Source organism: Electrophorus electricus, chromosome 1, assembly GCF_013358815.1.
Source record: "Electrophorus electricus isolate fEleEle1 chromosome 1, fEleEle1.pri, whole genome shotgun sequence".
NCBI lineage: Eukaryota > Metazoa > Chordata > Actinopteri > Gymnotiformes > Gymnotidae > Electrophorus > Electrophorus electricus.
In genome coordinates, this window is record NC_049535.1 from 11,329,599 (window position 1) to 11,342,500 (window position 12,902).

General features: G+C 48.7%; 2 protein-coding genes across 3 annotated transcripts in view; one reads left to right on the forward strand and one right to left on the reverse strand.

Moving 5' to 3' along the window:
• kcnh7 (potassium channel, voltage gated eag related subfamily H, member 7) overlaps window positions 1–10,929 on the forward strand; it is a 39,852-nt gene extending 28,923 nt beyond the window's left edge. Inside the window, exons 9-17 of one of the 2 annotated variants that reach the window (XM_035526772.1) lie at window positions 38–437; window positions 726–925; window positions 2,419–2,671; window positions 5,735–5,940; window positions 6,194–6,287; window positions 6,566–6,790; window positions 7,600–7,744; window positions 7,827–7,983; window positions 8,150–10,929. In XM_035526772.1, the coding sequence (XP_035382665.1) occupies window positions 38–437; window positions 726–925; window positions 2,419–2,671; window positions 5,735–5,940; window positions 6,194–6,287; window positions 6,566–6,790; window positions 7,600–7,744; window positions 7,827–7,983; window positions 8,150–8,434 (1,965 nt within the window). In that variant the 3' untranslated portion in view covers window positions 8,435–10,929. The remainder of the gene's footprint in view (window positions 1–37; window positions 438–725; window positions 926–2,418; window positions 2,672–5,734; window positions 5,941–6,193; window positions 6,288–6,565; window positions 6,791–7,599; window positions 7,745–7,826; window positions 7,984–8,149) is intronic. The other variant, XM_035526774.1, reaches the window with a different exon arrangement.
• An 84-nt stretch (window positions 10,930–11,013) lies between these two features.
• Window positions 11,014–12,902, reverse strand: part of dnah9l (dynein, axonemal, heavy polypeptide 9 like) — a 41,707-nt gene continuing 39,818 nt past the window's right edge. The window contains 6 exon segments of the mRNA XM_035525820.1: window positions 11,014–11,300; window positions 11,416–11,556; window positions 11,651–11,763; window positions 11,932–12,047; window positions 12,348–12,530; window positions 12,887–12,902. The exon segment at window positions 12,887–12,902 is cut by the window's right edge and continues 227 nt beyond it. Of these exon segments, the coding sequence (XP_035381713.1) occupies window positions 11,053–11,300; window positions 11,416–11,556; window positions 11,651–11,763; window positions 11,932–12,047; window positions 12,348–12,530; window positions 12,887–12,902 (817 nt within the window). The 3' untranslated portion in view covers window positions 11,014–11,052.

Genomic DNA, 12,902 nt, shown 5'->3' on the forward strand with positions numbered 1-12,902 from the left:
GTCTGTTAATCACCCTGCACCCTCGACCCGCCCCCAGACCACGACTCTGATTGGCCTGCTGAAGACGGCTCGCCTACTGCGATTGGTCCGCGTGGCACGCAAGCTGGACCGTTACTCGGAGTACGGCGCCGCCGTGCTCATGCTCCTCATGTGCATCTTTGCACTTATCGCCCATTGGCTGGCCTGCATCTGGTATGCCATCGGCAATGTGGAGAAGCCTTATCTGGGCGACACGATTGGCTGGCTGGACAACCTAGGCATGTCCATCGGGAAGCAGTACAACTACAGCGATCCGTCCTCTGGCCCGTCCATCAAGGACAAGTACGTGACAGCGCTGTACTTCACGTTCAGCAGCCTGACGAGTGTGGGCTTCGGAAATGTCTCCCCAAACACCAACTCGGAGAAGATCTTCTCCATCTGCGTCATGCTCATCGGATGTGAGTAGTGCCGGTTTCACCTCTGAGCTCAATTTAAATCTGCATGTTGCAATCTGCATATCTGCAGGAAATGTGAAGAGAGAGAAAATTCTTTTTCCTTTCGCTATATTTATTTTTATCCTTTTCATGGAATCCAGCAGTGTATTATTTCATCATGTATTTCAGACAAATCCTAAACTGAACAGCGACGCACAAGAAAAACAAAAAAAAGTTCTGGCTTTTCTTCCCAACACTAAGAGCGACCCTGACGACCTCCAGTGACCTCTCCCGATCTCCTCTTCCCCCCAGCCCTGATGTATGCCAGCATCTTCGGGAACGTGTCAGCCATCATCCAGCGGCTGTACTCCGGCACGGCGCGCTACCACCTGCAGATGCTCCGGGTGCGAGAGTTCATCCGCTTCCACCAGATCCCGAACCCACTCCGGCAGAGGCTGGAGGAATACTTCCAGCACGCGTGGACCTACACCAACGGCATCGACATGAACATGGTATATGAATGCCCCTCCAGAGTAAACTACAGCTGATCGATGGGGGGCAGTAGACTGCGGGTAGTGGTAGCTCAGTAGTTATGGTACTTGACTAGTAACCAGAAGGTTATCAGTTCAAACCCCACCGTTGGGGCCCATGAGCAAGACCCTTAACCCTCAATTACTCATAACTGCAATTTGCATTTTTTGGAAAATACTGTGCTGTAAATGAGGCTATGAACTGTGTATGTTTGCCTGAGCTGATCAATGTGTGTCTTTCTTTTGCCCGCTTCACTGGGATTTCAATATTCTGGTAAGAACAGGAGGTACAAATAACTATTCCATTATTAGTTAAACTATTAAACTATTCTATTATTGGTACGCAGATGTAATATTGCATCTTTAATAGATGAGCACTGAGCTTCAGTGAGCAGTACAGACGTTCGGCGGCTCTGGTAGATTCGTTACCACTAGACCTCGTTGAAGGGCCCAGCTGGCCACGAGGGTTGGCGTCATGCCTTCTGCACTGCCACTCGCGAGCTTGCCGAGGACACCTGCACTTGCCAAATGCTGTTAACCCTTTCCTTTCCAAATCTCCTCTGTCTCCCTCCTAAAGGACGTCTAGCATGACACGTTTCCACCAAAACGAAGGCAATAAGATCTCACATATGCCTGTTGCTTCGTAAACAGGACTTATCGTCCGTACACTGTTCTGTTAGCTAGTTAAAGAGGTTTTTTGTCACCAGTATATCCGTCGCTAGGCATAGGTTTCACACAGGGAAGGAGTGTAGGCTGTAGGGTGCGTTACAGGTAAGTTACGGCTTTTCTGTTGCTGTTGCTAGCCAGCCTGTTTCTTCAGTCATGTTCTCTCATGTTTAGACAGAAGAGCTGATTTTCGGGCTCTCACGAGGTGAAAGGCTCAGTGATGGGGGAGGTTTTCCTTCCTCAAACCCTGCGCTGGTGTGCTTTTGCTAGTTTTTAAAGTTCACAAAATTCCCAGTTTTTACCCCTTCTTTTATTTTTATTTATTTATTTTAATATATTTAATTCATTACTATATTCTTCTCATTATATTTTTAATAACCATAAATTCAGTGAACAAATAAATGAAAAAAAAAATCTATGCATTACAATTTTTCGGAATTGTTTTTGCCTACACTGCCGTTTTTCTGTTTGAGACTCCTGTAATGACACATCTGACACAAATGTATTATTAATTTAGATTTGAAACCCCAACAGTAACAAAACAGAACAAACTCTGTACAGAACAGTTTTGAAAACCAAAGGACAACACAAATGGCAACTGTGCTGTGTTCCGTTTCAACTTTTTGGACTTCCTGTCCAAAAAATCAAGCCCTCCATTTAAAACAATTATGGCCAGAAATTTCCTCTTTAAAAAAGTGTCTTGAACGGAAGGGCCGGTGCCAGGTGCATGCTGGGACACCCCAGCTCTCACCCTCTCTGGATCTCTCTCTCTCTCTCTCTCCTCTGTCCATCCCTCCATCCCTCGGCAGGTGTTGAAGGGGTTCCCGGAGTGTCTGCAGGCCGACATCTGTCTGCACCTTAACCAGACTCTGCTCCAGAGCTGCAAGGCTTTCCGCGGAGCCAGCAAAGGCTGTCTGCGGGCCCTGGCCATGCGCTTTAAGTCCACCCACGCCCCGCCGGGCGATACCCTGGTGCACTGTGGGGACGTGCTCCCAGCCCTTTACTTCCTTGCCCGTGGATCCATCGAGATTCTGAAGGACGACATCGTCGTGGCCATCCTAGGTGAGGTCATATATATATATATATATATATATATATGCCATTAATATCCTTTGAAGTAAAACTGTAAAACATTTGATCAGTACACACAAAGTTTTGGAAAACATGTCGAGTTATATATTTAACATGTAGTTATATATTTAATGTAGTTCTACAACTCAGGGATTGAAACTGGGCAGGTTGGGCCTACTGTTGCACCGCTGTGCTCCAAGCAGACCCCTGTGCTGTAAGACTTCAGTACGATTGCTGTAAACTAGCACTGAAATGCAACTCCCGGGCTCGTGCAGATAACCAGTGTTTCTGCAGTCACTATAGGTGCACAGAGCCCGTAGCCTCTCTGCAGTCATGCACAGTGTGTTAGTCATACTCAGGCCCTTTATGGGGGTGTGTTTCGAACCCCAAGACTGCAGGTGGCTCGATATTTTTGGGTAGCAGTAATGACATTGACACATGAAGAACTGCAGTAATTCTGCCTGATAAGTTCGTACCAGTTTATCATCCACTAGCGCATAAGTGTCACTGTCCCGGCAATGCCAAGGGGTTTTTTCCCACTCCTTTCCACTTGTGAGTGGTAGAGGTGCATTTCAATAGGTGGTCTACTGTTTGTTGTTTGTTTAAATCGATCTAAAAGGTGCTTTCTAGATTTTCACAATTAAACATATCAAGGCTTGAAGCAGAGGCAGAGGGCCAAAACCACACCGGATTCGAAACCAGAACTACAGACCAGACCAAAGAGCCAGCAGTTATAAGAGCACCTGTAAAATGCACCTATCCAAGAGTTGTACCTAAAAGCGTGAGCGTCGAGCGTAGGTACGGGGTACGGGGCCAGTGTTTGTAGATCAAGTCCAAGCAGGAAAGTGTCGTCTTCTGAAAAACAGGCTATATGTGTGTGTGGTGAGGTTGTAACCATACAAGTCTGGGCATCACAAATTCACAAATAACCTTAATTACTAACTCATAATTACTAACGTCTGTGTCTCTAAAGTATGGGTGTCCAGTGTCTCTCCTCGTTAAAAAGTGAAACTGGGTAATCCATAATGGATGGCCCAGGTAATGGAACCAGCACCTGAGCCGGTGCTGAGCAGGCTGCATTTCCTTGGACACTAGACATACGTTGTGTGTCGGGTACTCTAGACGTACGGGGTGTGTCAGGTACTCTAGACGTACGGGGTGTGTTGGGTACTCTAGACGTATGGGGTGTGTTTCGGGTATTCTAGACGTACCTGGTGTGTCGGGTACTTTAGACTTACAGGGTGTGTTGGGTATTCTAGACGTACGGGTTTGTCGGGTACTCTAGACGTACAGGGTGTGTCGGGTACTCTAGACATACCTGGTGTTTCAGGTACTCTAGACATACCTGGTGTTTCAGGTACTCTAGACGTACCTGGTGTTTCGGGTACTCTAGACGTACCTGGTGTGTCGGGTACTCGAGACATACATGGTGCCCCATCTGTCCTGGGGGAGGACTGAACTTCTGGTGTAAAGGCTCCACTTGCATTTACTGTATCCAGCAATGGGTCACATTACTGTCATATGCAGAGCACCACGGCTGCGCAATCTGGACAGAAATGCTGTATCGCAAGTCTGTAATATACAGTGATGCATTTAAAAACATGTAATATTTACTTTCATGCAGTAGTGAGCATCATGGTGAGGTAGGACTCTGGAAATGTGTGACCATGGTGGCAGAAGGCAGTTTGGTGCAAAATCCCCCCCCCCCCCGCAGACAGCCTGCATGCTAATCACTTCACGCACAGTTGAACAGCCCGCGTTCCCCAAGCTCACGGTGGCAGCTTGTGGGAAGGGTGCTGGGGTGGGGGGGGGTGTTAACGCGTCTCCTGTGTGCCACTCACCATCCATCAGCCCCTCGACACCATTTAATGGAGTGAAATGCGGAGAGGACCCATCGTAGCGCGGCCTTGCTCATGTCCGGACACGCAGGGGCTCGTAACAGCAGTGCGCTTCGTGTCAAACGTGACGCTTAACGCAGCAGGCACAGGACAAATATAGGACAAGGCTGAGCGCCAGTCAGCCGTGTCTCCATTCTGCCCACAGCTGTCCCGGTGGCCTGTTCTCCACGCCATGGGCGCCATGGCCTGGGGGGGATGGGGGGATTCCGTGCGAGGGATCGCCACCTGTCTGCGCCGCACTCAGTTCTGCAGACGTTACTGACTGCAGCTGGGTTAAGCTTTGGATGTTGGATCTAGTTCTGATTTTACATCGATCGAGAATCGGGTATTAATTACATTAAAAAACAAACGAACGGTTTTTGGGTCTTAAAAATGTTTTCACTGGTTTAATTGGAGGGAGTGTTTTCTTTGGGCTTCTGCACCGTCAGATCAAAGCCGTGCACTAGGCTCAGATTCAGACTTTCTCAATTGTGTTATTTGCAGCCATATTTGTCTTGCTCATATTTTCATATATTGTCACAGACACACACACACACACACACAGGTTTGGCAGAGTAAGCCAAATTAAACGGCCCATTTTTCATTCTCCGGGCAAGCCAGGAGCGACATAATAAGGTCAGAGATAGAAATGGGGGACATTGTCACACACAAACACACACACACACGTGCACGCAGGCACACAAACAACTCAGCAAAAATTACTCTGCAAACTTCGACTTGCTGAGGGAAGCACTTCTGGCAAACATGCGCTCACGGGTTTCCAGGTTCTCAGCAGAATTGTATTCGGAGGCATCGCAGACGCATCCATCACGACATGGTAGCGCCCCCCCTGAGGATTACTCCCAACCTCACAATAGCACCTGCCAGAGCGAACTCACCCCAGCAGACTCAAACCCCGTCCAGAAATGGAGCTCTTCTCGCTGGTCATCGATTACCGATGGCAACCAGCCCTATGACCCCGGCCATGACCAGACAGCTGCAACCCTAAGTCTCTCAGAGACAGCCGGCAGCCACTCCAGATGACCCTTGTGTAGGCCACGTGACCCTGGCAATGTATAAGGTCATGGAGCCTCGGGCTGTTTGTCAGAGACCTCGCCGTGCTTGGCCAGAATTAGCTGCCGTGTGGCTAAATCCTCCCCACCCCACGGTGTCACAGGCAAGAACGACATTTTCGGCGAGATGATCCACCTGTACGCCAAGCCAGGCAAGGCATGCGCTGACGTGCGGGCCCTCAGCTACTGTGACCTCCACACCATCGACAGGGAGGACCTCCTGGAGGTGCTTGAGATGTACCCAGAGTTCGCCGACTACTTCTGGACCAACCTGGAGCTCACCTTCAACCTGCGTGACGAGCACGTCAAGGTAGGGCCAGCCCCTTACCCTAAGGCCCCCCGCCGACACACATCGGCCGTCCCTGCCTGAACGCATAGGTTATTAGAGTTACCTTGAAGCTTCCTTTTCAAACAGATACCAATGCAGCAGTAAAACCGATGTCATTCTGTTGTTTTGACCTTTGTGTACAGTTCACCTCCCTTAAACTCCATGGGTCATTTTCCCTTGAAGAGCAAACTACACATATAGAAGTTAAAGAACTACGTGATTGTTTCCTAACCAGTTTAGCGCTGCTCGACAGAGGCACCTGTACACAGACGTGAGCGATTCAGACCAGGCGGAGATTAGAGGCTGCCTCAAGAGGACCGTCCCTGCAGGTGAGCAGGTCCGCCGCACAGAGTCATTTCCACCTCCTCCTCCATGCTGCCCCTCTTCTCCTCTGTTCTTCTCTCTGGCGGCTCCGTTCCGGCCGGTTGCCATGGTTGCTGCCGGTGGCAGCTGTGTGCTCGCAGCTCCGTGGCAGGTGGTGGGAGTGTGAAAGAATGCGTTACGCTTTGGGAACCTGTAGGGGGAGCTCCGCCCCCCCCCGTTAGTTAACCCTGGCTGATTCATCTCCGTTCCTGTGTGCGAACTTACCCTCTCTGTCCTCAATCAGGGACTCCAAACCAGCAGAGAGAGCGGGAGAAAGCGAAGAGCCGGGGCAGGGGAACGGAGGCTGACGTGCTCCAGCGGGGCCATGCCGAGGAGGGGAGGGCAGGTGAGGATGAGGGGGATGAAGACCGCGAGGAGGAGAGGAAGACGGGCTTGGAGCACTCCCTGCCTCTCACGATGAAGGCCACGCCTGCCTCGCATGCTAAAGACAGCACGGCGTTTTACAACGGTAGCGAAACGCACACACGCACACTCATTTTCTTACTCACTGAGAGAATGAATGAGAAGAGGGACATGAAACTGCCTGTCCTGTCATACATGAGCGTTACGATGTGTTTATGAAGGCCTGTCGAGTGTCGAGTAAGCAGGTTACGCTTCAGCACGAGTCCGTGTGTCCGTCCGCGGCTCCTGGAGAAGGGAACGCTGTTATCATCACTCAGGGCTGTCTGTGTGAACGACTGCAGGGCTTTCCATGCCATTACACTCCGCAGCGGGAAATGCTCGTGTGCTCTCACACTCGCTTTCTCCACATATTGCCTCTTGAAATGGAGCGCTGTGCTATAGGGACACTCTATTAAATTGGAGGTAATAAGGCATCTTGTGAGGCAGGAATGGGTGTGTTTTAGCCCCCCACCACACACACACACACACACACACACAAACACACACATTCATGTGGCTAATAATACATTAGTAACTTTCCAGGATATACTGCAGCTGTTGAGAAAAATTATTGTGTGTGTGTGTGTGTGTGTGTGTGTGTGTGTGTGTGTGTGTGAGTGTGAGAGAGAGAGAGAGAGAGAGAGAGAGAGAGAGAGAGAGAGAGAGATAGAGAGAAAGAGAGAGAGAGATACGGAATATTGGTCTTAATGATGCTTTGTATGACAGGGTGTAAAATTATACAGGAAATTGTATTCAGTTTTGTGTTAGTGTGTGTGTTTAAATTCAGTGTGTGTTTATGCCTCTGTACTGTATGTTCTGCTTGCGTTGTGTTTATGCGGCTGCAATTAATAGCACTGGGTCTGTGTGTGTCCTCAGATATATGTGCTGAAGAATGGCATTGTGGGAACATTGATGACTCAGCACAGTCTCAGGACAGGGAGGGCAGAGTGGATTGCGAAAGCGACATCATGTTTGGTGAAATGGAGCAGAGGCTGGACTTACTGCAGGAACATCTGAACAGGTGACGCACCACCCTCGTGAGTGTCGCCCCCTGGTGGTGATGCACTGGAATAACCGTGGGGTTCCTCTCTGGCTGCGTTTAGGCTGGAGGCTCAGATGACCTCTGATATCCAGACAATCCTGCAGCTCTTGCAGAGACAGAGAGCGCCGGGACCACCAGCATACAGCACCGTCGCCTCCAGCCCTGAATACGACCCCCAAACCCCCAGAGCACAGGCTGCTACTCCCATACAGACACAGGTGTTATCTCGCCACGCCCCTCAACACACACACACACACACATACACACACACTGACATGCACCCACGTATTTAGGACACAACTTAACTTCAGTCTGAACTCTTAGCATCCCTCTACAGAGCCTGCAGAATTATGGAGCTAAAAATGCTTCTATTAACATCCACAGAGTCCTGATTTAGAACAGCCTGGTGACACATCCAAAGATTCTGCACGCGCCGCTCTCATGGAGACGACCTCTGATGTAAGCACGATGACCCCGTTGGCAAGGGACCTGGCGTGGGAGGTGGAACTGGGACTGAGGCAGAGGGACACGAAGCCCCCGGATTCGCCCTCTCGGAGGGCCCTCCAGCTGTCAGTCAAGCAGGTGTCCCTCCCAGACTCGTCACCTAGCAACGGCAGAACACTGGCACTCCACAGACCCTCCTCTGATCCCGGACTTCCGAGGAAGTAGCATTAGGTCAAAGGCTGCGATTATGATGCACTATAACAAGAATTAATATATCGGCTAGAAGGTACGACCATCTTGGTGATGGGTACTTATGACAAGTTATACTGCATTATAAACGTGTCTGGAAACAGGAGGCTATCCTGGGATCATTCTCCTATCCTACGGAATACCGGACTGCAGATCAAGCTAGACTCAGGGCAGACAGAAGGAATGAACAAATCAGAAACGCTGTTTGCAAAGTACGAAATGCTATCTTCCTAACTTTTCAGTCTCCTAATCCAGCGGGCGGATAAAAGGATGCCGAATGTATTTCTCCAGCGTGACTCTGAAAGATTCTTAACCGTGTGCGCTTCCCCGATGGAAGACGTCCGCAGAGCAAGCACGCTGGACATGCAACCGTAGCAACAGGAGAGCTGCATGCTGGGAAGAATGTGTCGGTTTTGTTTGTTTTGGTTTTCCTTTGCATGTTTGCTACAAAAAGACTCTCACGCTGCTGCTCCCATGACTCTGGCATGTGTTTTTTCTCAAATATCACTTTTAATGGAAAAAAAGAGAGAATCTATTTCTATATTATTCTCCTGGTTTTCGGGAGCAAGTTTTACTTGAAGCGATTGGTCTGGCAGGACTGCGCGAGCATGTTGGTTCTCCCTCCGCAACACTGTACCTATCGCTCTGTTTGCCACCATGGCAACATCGTGCCTCAGTATTGCATCTAGTGGGACTCTGCCAGCGCATGTTAGCGTGTGTGGTTGTGTTTTACGTCCCAGTTACGCTCATTTACTATTATCTTCTTTCATTCCTTACATTCGTTTGACACCTTTGCCTTCTGGGACTGGGCCTGTCCACTCGCCCGTTCATTTCCCAGAGTCCTTTGCATGCATTTCACTTTAACTCACATAAAGAATTGTTATTTCGTTTTTTGTTTTTATCAGAACCAAACGTGTCATTCTGACCTAAAGCGCCACGTGCAAAACATCCATTTTATCTGAGGAATTATATCTAGACGATCGTAGATAATTCGCTACAAGCGAACATGTTCGTTGGGGAGTGTTGGGGGATTCCAGTTGGTGACCAGTGATCATCTGTGCACTGCGATGGTGCGGAGACAAGCAACACCCCACTTGCACTTCCATCCGTCAAACCAATGGACCAACCCCAGAGGGCAGCACTGCCTCTCAGACTTTAGACGGAGCCAATCAGAACGCACCGCACTTCATATATCATCATGGAACGGCCAGAGCGACGGCTGCCCCGCGTGTGACAGCGATGGCGTTAACCTCGCCACACACGTCTATAGCCGCTGAAATCCGCCTTGCTTATCAATTTATTGTAGATTAATCTGCCGTAGGAGTCAGAGTTGGTACGGTACTTTATTTAATACCAGTAAGCACAACTGCATGTTTAAACCAAAGTTGGTCTCTTTAGTTGTATAACATAATCTCTTCAGTCCCCAAACAAAGGATGCGTTTGCCGCCTTACTGACAAAGTCTTCCGGGGGTCTTCAGTATAATCTAATATGCATGTTTAAACATTCTTAGAGGGACAACCTATTATAGAACAGTCTGGTTTAGAAATCAGAAGCTTCTTCTTATTATAGGGCGAGATAGTGTAGAATAGTGTTGCTACCAGAAGATCTCCTATATCCAGGACTGCTTTTTGCAAGGAAACGTCCAGGAACCATTACAGAACTTGAGAGATATTTTTTTCCCCCCTCCAATCTCAATTAAAAAAAAAAAAAAAAAAAAAAAAGTAAAATTCATGCAGGTCAAAATTCATGCAGGTCTCCTAAAACAATTAGGAGAAAGAGAAAAACAAAACAGGAAACGAAAACTCCAAACCTGTTAGAGGTGGGATCAGGTGGTGTCCTGGTTGGTGTCCCGGTCCCGGCAGCGTGACGTAGCTGCTGTGGACACCGATGACCCCTCCACCCTTCGCCTCCTCATGGCTGTTGCAGGTGTTGATAATATTCTGCTGTCATGCAGATTTAAACTGGGTTCGGCACACGTCACCTCCTCGTCGGCGGTGGCGAAGTCCCTGCCTGTTTGAGTCTGACGGCTGAGAGCCATGTGTTTAAACACCTCCAAGCATAACCTCTGATCTATTGTCAGCTTTGGCTTGTTCATGGGTGTGCAGAGCGTACAGAAAACCTGATCCCAGGTCAGATCACTGAGGAGTTTAATATATGTGACCTCAGAACTGAATGCGATACTATACAATTTGCAACCTTTTGCACAAGCACTGCAAACCTTTCTGTACAGTGACACTTTTCAAATCTATTGCTGTTCACAAGAGAATTGTTTTTAAAGCATTTTTTTAAATGTTTGCAACTGTATTTTATACAATGCAACACAGTACATCAGATAGGAATGTTTCCTTTTCTTGGATATAAACCGTATATTGGTATGTATTATACATTATGCTGTATATTGTGAATAGTAACAGAGTTGATGAGAACACACAGTTATGTAAATTAATAAATAACAGAATGCTTAAGTAAATATGTTGAGCATGAGTGGTGTAATATTTTCAGGGTCATTAATAGAGACACTCCTGTCATCCTTCTGTTTTCTTCTTTTGTAATAACACACACACACACACGAACACACACACACACACACCCCTCACACACTCAGCAGCAGGGCAACTCCAGCAAGCACCCACTTGGCTGGCCTCTCCCTGGTTTTGAGGTTGAACGTCCAGACGTGCGTGTTGGCCCGCAACTTGGTCTTGTACACGGGACACTCGTAAACATTGCGCGTCACCTGCCGGTCACCGGGCACCGCCCGCACCGCAATGACCGGCATTCTGGGAGTCAGCTCCTTCAGACGCGCCTCCGTGATTGTGCCGTTCTGGATATCCCAGCGTGCACCTGGGGTGGGGCGGAGGAACATTTATCTTATGCACCAAGAGACAACAGCTCGATTCTTTCTGTCCCGCTTGGATTCAGCTTAAATGTGTGCCGGTGATTGGTCAGTTCTGCACACCTTCCATGTAGAGACCATGGACGTAAGCTCCCTCTCTGGCTGGCTGGTTCAACTCCTCCTTGAATTTCTTCATCACGTCCACCGTGAGAGTCATCTTATCCAGGGGCCACTCGTTCTTTCGTGCCAGGCTTTGCATCACAGCTACAGCACACAGGAATCATACTTTTGTGTGTGTGTGTGTGTGTGTGTGTGTGTGTGTGTGTGTGTGTGTGTGTGTTTGTGTGTGTGTGTGTACCGGTAAGAAAAGACTGTGGGTTGAAGAGTCCAGCCAGCCAGATCACACCAGGCAGAGAGAGGTCCTGTGTCCAGCTGTCCAGCTCTCTGCAACGCAGCAACACGTCACTGTACCTGCACGCCAGCACACACACACACACACACACACACACACACACACACACACACACACACACACCAGGAAATATCAGCACATAGCAGGGATGATCATAGAGGTTGTTCACATGCTTGTTTGTATGCTGTTCATGCGAGTGGGTAGAGAGGTGTGTGCATGTGTGTTACCACATAGCCAGGCTGTATGTGGAGGGGTATGCCAGCCTAGTCCAGGTGTCAGGGACATTATCAAAGAACAGAGCTGTCTGGATCCGTTCCATCTCTGCAGATATAGCGAGCTCTCCCTACCAGAGACACACACACACATACACACACACACACACATATATGCTTACACAGATGTCTTGTCACAGTCGCACACAAAACAAAGCACATTCATTCTATCCACATTGAAAGTAAATGAAACAAACACGTGCAAAGACAGACAGACACACACACACACACACACACACACACACACACACACACATGCTTACACAAATGTCCTGTCAAAGTCGTACACAAGTGTAAAGCACATTCATTCTCTCCACACTGACAGTAATTGAAACCAACATGTGCAAGGAAACACACACACACACACACACCTTCAATCCTAGATCCAGCTCTTTAAGCGAGCGCCTCATTTCATTGAGGAGCAGGTTCATGCGCTCACACTCCTGGAAGCACACCAGCACGTACGGGGTGCGCTCCACCGTTTTGGACGTGATGTCCGACATGTTGTACTCCTCCGGAAGCTTCTCCAGGATGTCATCCAAGACGGTCTTCACCTGACCGACGGAGGTACACCACAAATCATAATCACACACTCCGGCTAACGTCTGCATTTGTCACACACACCGTCCCATACCAACACTGCAGACGCGACAGCGTACCAGGGACAAACTCCTCTGATGCTTATCACACTTATCAACGATTCATTCATTGAATGATTGTAATCAATAATCTTGTCCATTAATGTGTCAGACCACAGTACTATACACATTACTGTGAAGTTGGAGCACAACAGCTTTACAACCCAGTAGGACTTGCTGTCCGGTATAACCAGAGCGGACAGCTCAACCACTGATTGACTCGCAGCCAATGGCAGACAAGAAGCTACAAGTTCCATCCCCTCAGAGCACACCTTCTCCTCGGTGCTC